This window comes from Ciona intestinalis, unplaced genomic scaffold (assembly GCF_000224145.3).
Source record: "Ciona intestinalis unplaced genomic scaffold, KH HT000086.1, whole genome shotgun sequence".
In the NCBI taxonomy this organism is placed as follows: Eukaryota; Metazoa; Chordata; class Ascidiacea; order Phlebobranchia; family Cionidae; genus Ciona; species Ciona intestinalis.
In genome coordinates this window covers 818-7,326 of record NW_004190408.1, presented here as the reverse complement: position 1 = coordinate 7,326, position 6,509 = coordinate 818, and the positions used below count along the sequence as shown (strand labels likewise).

The window sequence follows — 6,509 nt, the reverse complement described above, 5'->3', positions numbered from 1 at the left end:
GCAATGTGCGCTAGTTTAGTTTAGACACAATCACTGGTTTGAACACAAAAGTTGTTTCAGTAGCGAAATGGATATACAGAGCTATACTAGATGTACTGTCTCGTAATTTTCTTCCACTGAGCGCGAATCCCAGTAATACGGGACTACGTCATCTGTTCTAACCTAAAAGACTACCTGTAGGATATCTTACAGTTAATTTTAAACACTTTATTAATACAAAACAATCCTAATACTTTCTTTGCGACTAGTATACACCTTCTTTTTAAATGAATATTCAAAATAAACTGTATACTATGCTGATATGTTTACACCCAAACAATGGATAACAATGGGATAATAATGATGGCTGTGACGTATAATAGGCCTTCTAATTTCAAACGTAAAATGTGAATTATCAGGCCGTATCTCTAGTAGGCCGTGTGTGTCAAAGGTGTCCCATCTTCCCCCATCCTACTATATATCATTTGTAAAAATGTAACTTATTTTATAATCTTCCATTTGAATTACAGCATTCCATAAAATGGCGTTCATATTACTGAAGTATTTCAAATACGCTCTGGTTATATTTTCCTTCGTGATTACGGTTGTGACTGCAGTCTTCGCTTTCCTGAACAGCGTACCAATTAATGTGAATACGTTTGGTACAAATGTTATGTTGCTGGCACCACGTAAGTCAACTTGTACAAAATATTGGTTATTAATGTCTTGTTTAATACTGTACACACGCGGTGAATAGGCTTTTTGTGAATCCTTGCTTCTGGTTAACTAGCCATAAGTCCCTGTTTTTTTCCATTTCGTTGAGAAATATATCATCCCATTAACTGCCTTTATATTTGCATTGCATTAGACATGTTTAATAGAAGTTATAAATATGGCAGATTCAGGCCAATATACTCGTTTAGCTTGCTTGCAATTTTTAAAATCGTAACTAAGTTTGTTCGTCAGCCCCATGTTATACGATCGAAGTGTTGATATATATTGAATGAATGGATGTAACTTACTTTATCCTGGCGTGGTCAAAAACAACAGTCGTTATAACGCGGGTGTCCGCCAACTCGTGCCAGCTTACGAGTTACCACGTATATAGGAGCTGATTTATGTTTTACTGAAGCTCAATCAACAACATTTGGCTTCCCAAGCAAACAACAAAGGTTTTCATCCGCAGATATATATTTACATAACATGGAACTTCTTAGCGAGAAATACCCGGTTTATATAACACCTGCTGGGTGGGTGTTTTCAATCTTGTGGCCGCTTATATATCTTTGGAACTTCATCGCAGCAGCTTTCCTCGTTATTTCATTATGTTTGAAACCAACAATGAACCCCATTATGAGGTCACCACCATTATTACCAACTGTGAGTATATGACGTAATAATTAACTTTGTTTCGTATGAATTATTTACATTTGGTTATAGGCCTATAGTTTTATATTTTTAAGTAAAATAAGTAAAATGTGCATATAACGATTTTTTTGCTCAAATACCGATGCTTGGCTTATTAATGAAAAACATATGTACAAATTAATGCAATAATAGACACATCTACAAAAATGTAGCATATATTACTATCTACAAAGATACATACGTTGTCCCGCCATGTGAGGATAAATACTTCATTTTGAATGTAATGCACTTCGTGCCAGGTTCATGCACTTCGTGTCAGCTTGCACGTTACGATGAATGTAACTTTGTGCCCCTACTAAAAATGTAACCTATATACCAATCATAATACTGTACCCACCACACAACACATGTAGTCATTCTTCGTTTGTTGGATTCTAACATTCGGCGGATTGCTTGGTTGGTTGTTCACCTTCGACCGCGAAATATTCGAATTATCTCTCATTCTCCTATCAATGTCCACTGTGACGTCATACTGCTGCATTGTCATCTCATACAAAGCGATTGACAACGAAATTGTTTATTTGGAAAATCATCGAAAACGTAAGTTGTACGTTTTATACCAACAGTCTTTGTTTACACCATTTTTTTAAACAATACTTTTGCGCAATAAATTATATTTAATTAGTGAAAATTGACAAAAGTTTTTTCCACACAATGTATTTGGTTTCAAATTTCTACACCATGACTAAATTAGACACAATGTCACGTTGCTGCAATATAACCCATACCTTCCCCAGGCTTACTTTACACGATCCGTATTCTTATTCACAACGGGCAAGGAATCCTTTTTGCTTGGATCCTTCCAGCTACTCTGCTCAACCTCATTGTAGTGATGGTGTACCACGATAGTCCAAAGAGTGACCACGCTGTTTCAAGAGGTATGATGTCATCGCTAGTGACGTAATAATTTGTGACGTAGCTTTTTGTAAGCGTCCAATAAACATGTTTTTCAAAAGAATATGGACGAATAAATACCTAATTTACCCTGCATGGGTGTTTAGTTTCACCCTTTACGTTACCACGTATGTAACTTTGTGCGGGATTTTTATGGCTGACAATTTGGACAACCCATTAGTAACCACTGAGTTGGAGCAATTTTTGCCCAAGGACACAGCACGCGCAAACATTGCCCGCGTTTTTTTTAGCTCCAGCAAATCCTCGTGAGAACAAACAATATTGTAGAATATTTATTATGACGTAACACAGAACCGCGTAAGTTCCCACGATTTTTTGTTGGAAGTTTCCCCATGTTTAGTTATAGTTACAACATATCATACATGCGTGGATGTAATGTGTCTGCGCTCGTAGGTGTAAAATATTGAGCAAGATATTGGTGGTGCTTATACATTTGTACATCACATTTGTAATCGTTACATGTCAGGGTTTTTCAACCGTCGCAACAGGTAGATATAGGAGTTGGGGCACAAGCGAACCTCTGCTCATGGCCTTGTTGGTTTGAGAGGTCGATTGCTGCAAAGTAGTGAATAAAATAAAGGGCTTAAACAAATGTAGGTTATTTTATTGATGTGGCAGTGGGGCACGAACCATGGTTGAGAAAGCGTATAAAATATAATAAAGGGTAAGATGGGAAACCGTTTGCACCTAAATCCCTGAACGTGTTTTAATAATCAAGCCCCCTTTAGTAAATATTCTTTGTTTACTACCCGATGGGACGATAAAAGAAAATAAATGGCCCATATTACCCCAACCTACCAAATATGAAAACATAAAACAGCCCACCAACCTACCAAAAGACCACCTTTGAATATAAGTTAATCATCCACACAGTTGCTATTTAAACTCTGGGTCGCAGCCAACAGTAATTAAACAAACCCCATCGTGTCATCTCACGTGGTCGTGTCCGCTACCCGATGCGGAAGTTTAGAAAATAAACGGAAAATATCAAACATAGAATCTTCCAGAATCCGCGACATTGTTACGTCATATAGTGGGAAGTTCCAGGGAATTTAAATATTTTCCACCATTTTTTAACAACAATGGGCGATTATGCGAAATAATAAGAATGTTTTCCAATAATAGGAGTGGAATTATAGAAATAAAATTAAAGAATAAGCGATTTTGTTTGTTTAAAAGTTTGCAAAAAATGTTAAAGTCTAATTAGTAAGTTCATATATAACCACGCCCCCGAATCATGCGAACACATTTCAATATCAAGATAATTGTTTGGGGATTTATAAATAGAATGAAATGTGTTTGTAGTAATAATAAACAAACCGAACATCATAACAGCATGCAGTGTTTAGTTAAGGCCAAACAATCTACAAGCAGAAACCAACCCACACGTTTATGTTCACAAACAAATATGATTTGACTTTCTTGACCAACGGGTCTTAACCTTTCATAAACACCCGATCTCTTTGGTAAAATAGGCAAATACTCGTTAACGTCGCCTTTATTTAGTAATGAAAGTAATTTATTTATCTTTACAAGGCGAGCAACAACAGTCGTTATATCACGAGTTTTCTGTTTTCTCAAATCGTGCCTGCTTACAAGTTACCACGTATGTAACTTTATGGGTTTTCTTTTTTAAACGTATTCCTTGTGATTTAACCAACTGGTTGCAGTACATTGTTCAATGAACCCCCAAACATTAACCATTAAACCAAATTTTCTATAACTTTAATATAACGTGTTGGAACGTGGACGCTTTTAAAACAATTCCATTATTTCAGAGTTGATTTCCACCGAGGATTCTGGAACCATCGTCCTCGCAATCATCGGTGTGTTTGTCATCGTTTTCTTTATGTTGGAAAACTTTATGTTTGCGCGATGTACGCGTTACACGGTGACTATATGGCCCACAATGTTGTTTGCTAGCTCGGGTATTGTGGTCAGGAATTGGAAGCACCCAGATGGTGATCGGAACTCAATAATGGCGTGCGCTGCAGTCGCCTTGTGCGGGTTCGGTTTCGTCGGGAAGTTTATTTTGTTTGTTCATTATCGCTGCAAAGCTAAGAATTTCTTTCGCGGAGATCAGGATGTTGAGGCGGGAAAATAAGCCTCGGATTCCGGCGGGCGTTGGGAATTTACTCGATCTTTGACAAGTTCACCATTTATTCAATATAAACAATGACTAAATGCATAAATGTAACTTATTCATCCTCGCATGACGGGGCAACAATAGATGTTATAACACGGGTGTTCTGTTTCATACACCTCGTGCCTGCTTACGAGTTACCACGTATGTAACTTTGTGGGTGATTGTTTTTTGTGTATTACTGACAGTTCACAATTTATTATTGGGTTGAAGCAACTGTCTTAAACGCACAGCTGTATAGACATGTTGCTGCTACAACCATCAAGCGCCACATCCATTATCATCCTTGTACACCAATAGTTCCAATGTTTAATATCCCATAGTGTATTATATTGTATAGGTTTTATATTGATTATGTAAATTTTAAACAACGAGTTCACACAACATCTATAAATGAACAACATATAAACTTAAAAGTCGAAGCTTAAATAATCACAGTCGTTTACAATTGCATTCTATATGGGTGAGGTCCTACAGTGAGGCATGCCATGGGACCTGGGGTTTAGGCCAAAGTTGGCCCATTACCCCAACATTGTATATGCACATTCTATTCTATATGAGTGAGGTCATACAGTGAGGCATGCCATGGGGCCTGGGATTTAGACCGGAGTTGGCTCATTACCCCAACATTGTATATGCACATTCTATTCTATATGGGTGAGGTCCTACAGTGAGACATGCCATGGGGCCTGGGATTTAGACCGGAGTTGGCTCATTACCCCAACATTATATATGCACATTCTATTCTATATGGGTGAGGTCCTACAGTGAGGCATGCCATGGGACCTGGGATTTAGGCCAAAGTTGGCCCATTACCCCAACATTATATGTGACATTCTATTCTATATGGGTGAGGTCCTACAGTGAGGCACGCCATGAGACCTGGGATTAAGACCGAACCCATCACCTGTTCAATACAACTCCCCATTAAACTACATGAGACATGACGTCACTACGAATTATTTGATCGTCACGCTTTACTGGGCCACGTGTTGGTTTAGTTACGCTTGGTTGGTCATTAGGTTCTTTGCAACACGTCATCAAGAGAAACTTCTTGAAGGTTCTGCGGATGTTTATGTTGATTGAATCGCTGTGAGAATAACAATGTGCCGCAAAATAATATCAACTACAGTCGGTGCAACAACGATGTATACACCTCGTGCCCGCTTACGAGTTACCATGTAGGCTATGTAACTTTTAATCTTTGCATGGCGGAGCAACGACAGTTGTTATATTTTACAACTGTCAATATTTTAGAGTCGTGGGGATGCGGATGCAGAAATGGTGAAAGAATAAACGGGGTTTTAAATCCAACTTACGTTTTAACCGAACTAAAGCATAGCAGCATACATATCAAGTTGAAGCAGAGATCAGCCTTGGTGAGAGCCTGTATGATCACTTGTGGGATAATGGGTCCCAATGTTTGAAGGATAAATATGGTCAAGGTATCGGTGAACATGCATAGTATTGCAATGCGGACACATCGTACACACTGGGCGGCAAGGCTGGGGAATGAAAGTGTATTGTTATATAAGCGGCAAATATTACGTTGTAATTGTGATGTATTTATAACATGCACAGTATAAATATTTATCCAAAAGTATTCGTTCAGATATTGGAACTATATAGAACTTGTTGTACAGGTTAGAGTTCTATATATACCACTATAGGCGTGTGTACCCGCCACGCAAGGATAAATAAGTTACATACATGGTAACTTGTAAGCGGGCACGACGGTGTATGAAACAGAACACCCGTGTTATAACGACTGTTGTTGTCCCGCCATGCGAGGATAAATAAGTTACATTAATTTATATTCAATGACGTAACCGTAATATATTTCAACTTACAACAAATGGCTTCCATTGGTCGCCATCTTGTTCGACTTCTGATAATATTTCAGTGTTGCACAAAACAAAGTTGTGTACATAGCTTGTGTGAATACGGTGGTAGACATGATAACTGCAGGTATCACTGTTACGGCGGATTCTGCAAAAGACGGGAAGTTTGTCGTTTAATGTTGTAAGAGGAACAATGGTTACTG

The 6,509-nt window shown here is 38.1% G+C and overlaps 2 protein-coding genes across 2 annotated transcripts; one reads left to right on the top strand and one right to left on the bottom strand.

The window, feature by feature from the left end:
* Positions 1-451: 451 nt before the first annotated feature.
* LOC104266171 lies at positions 452-5,017 on the top strand. The gene is made up of 5 exons (XM_009861784.3): positions 452-668; positions 1,166-1,359; positions 1,761-1,947; positions 2,145-2,285; positions 4,101-5,017. The coding sequence occupies exons 1-5, from the start codon at positions 521-523 to the stop codon at positions 4,424-4,426; spliced, it is 996 nt and encodes a 331-aa protein (XP_009860086.2). The 5' UTR covers positions 452-520; the 3' UTR covers positions 4,427-5,017.
* A 236-nt stretch (positions 5,018-5,253) lies between these two features.
* Positions 5,254-6,488, bottom strand: LOC113475035. The gene is made up of 3 exons (XM_026838440.1): positions 6,316-6,488; positions 5,785-5,970; positions 5,254-5,528 (listed from the first exon to the last, which is right to left on the bottom strand). Exons 1-3 carry the CDS (start codon positions 6,420-6,422, stop codon positions 5,393-5,395), a joined length of 429 nt encoding a protein of 142 aa, XP_026694241.1. The 5' UTR covers positions 6,423-6,488; the 3' UTR covers positions 5,254-5,392.
* Positions 6,489-6,509: the final 21 nt, after the last annotated feature.

Excerpts from the sequence above, each read along its gene's own strand:
- LOC113475035 (XM_026838440.1), bottom strand. The coding sequence starts at position 6,422 with ATGTCTACCACCGTATTCACACAAGCTATGTACACAACTTTGTTTTGT. Across the intron at positions 5,971-6,315 it reads ACCAATGGAAGCCATTTGTT|CCTTGCCGCCCAGTGTGTAC; the intron begins GTAAGTTGAAAT and ends TTCATTCCCCAG. Across the intron at positions 5,529-5,784 it reads TGCTTTAGTTCGGTTAAAAC|AACCTTCAAGAAGTTTCTCT; the intron begins GTAAGTTGGATT and ends AAACATCCGCAG.
- LOC104266171 (XM_009861784.3), top strand. The coding sequence starts at position 521 with ATGGCGTTCATATTACTGAAGTATTTCAAATACGCTCTGGTTATATTT. Across the intron at positions 1,948-2,144 it reads TTTGGAAAATCATCGAAAAC|GCTTACTTTACACGATCCGT; the intron begins GTAAGTTGTACG and ends TACCTTCCCCAG. Across the intron at positions 2,286-4,100 it reads TGACCACGCTGTTTCAAGAG|AGTTGATTTCCACCGAGGAT; the intron begins GTATGATGTCAT and ends CCATTATTTCAG.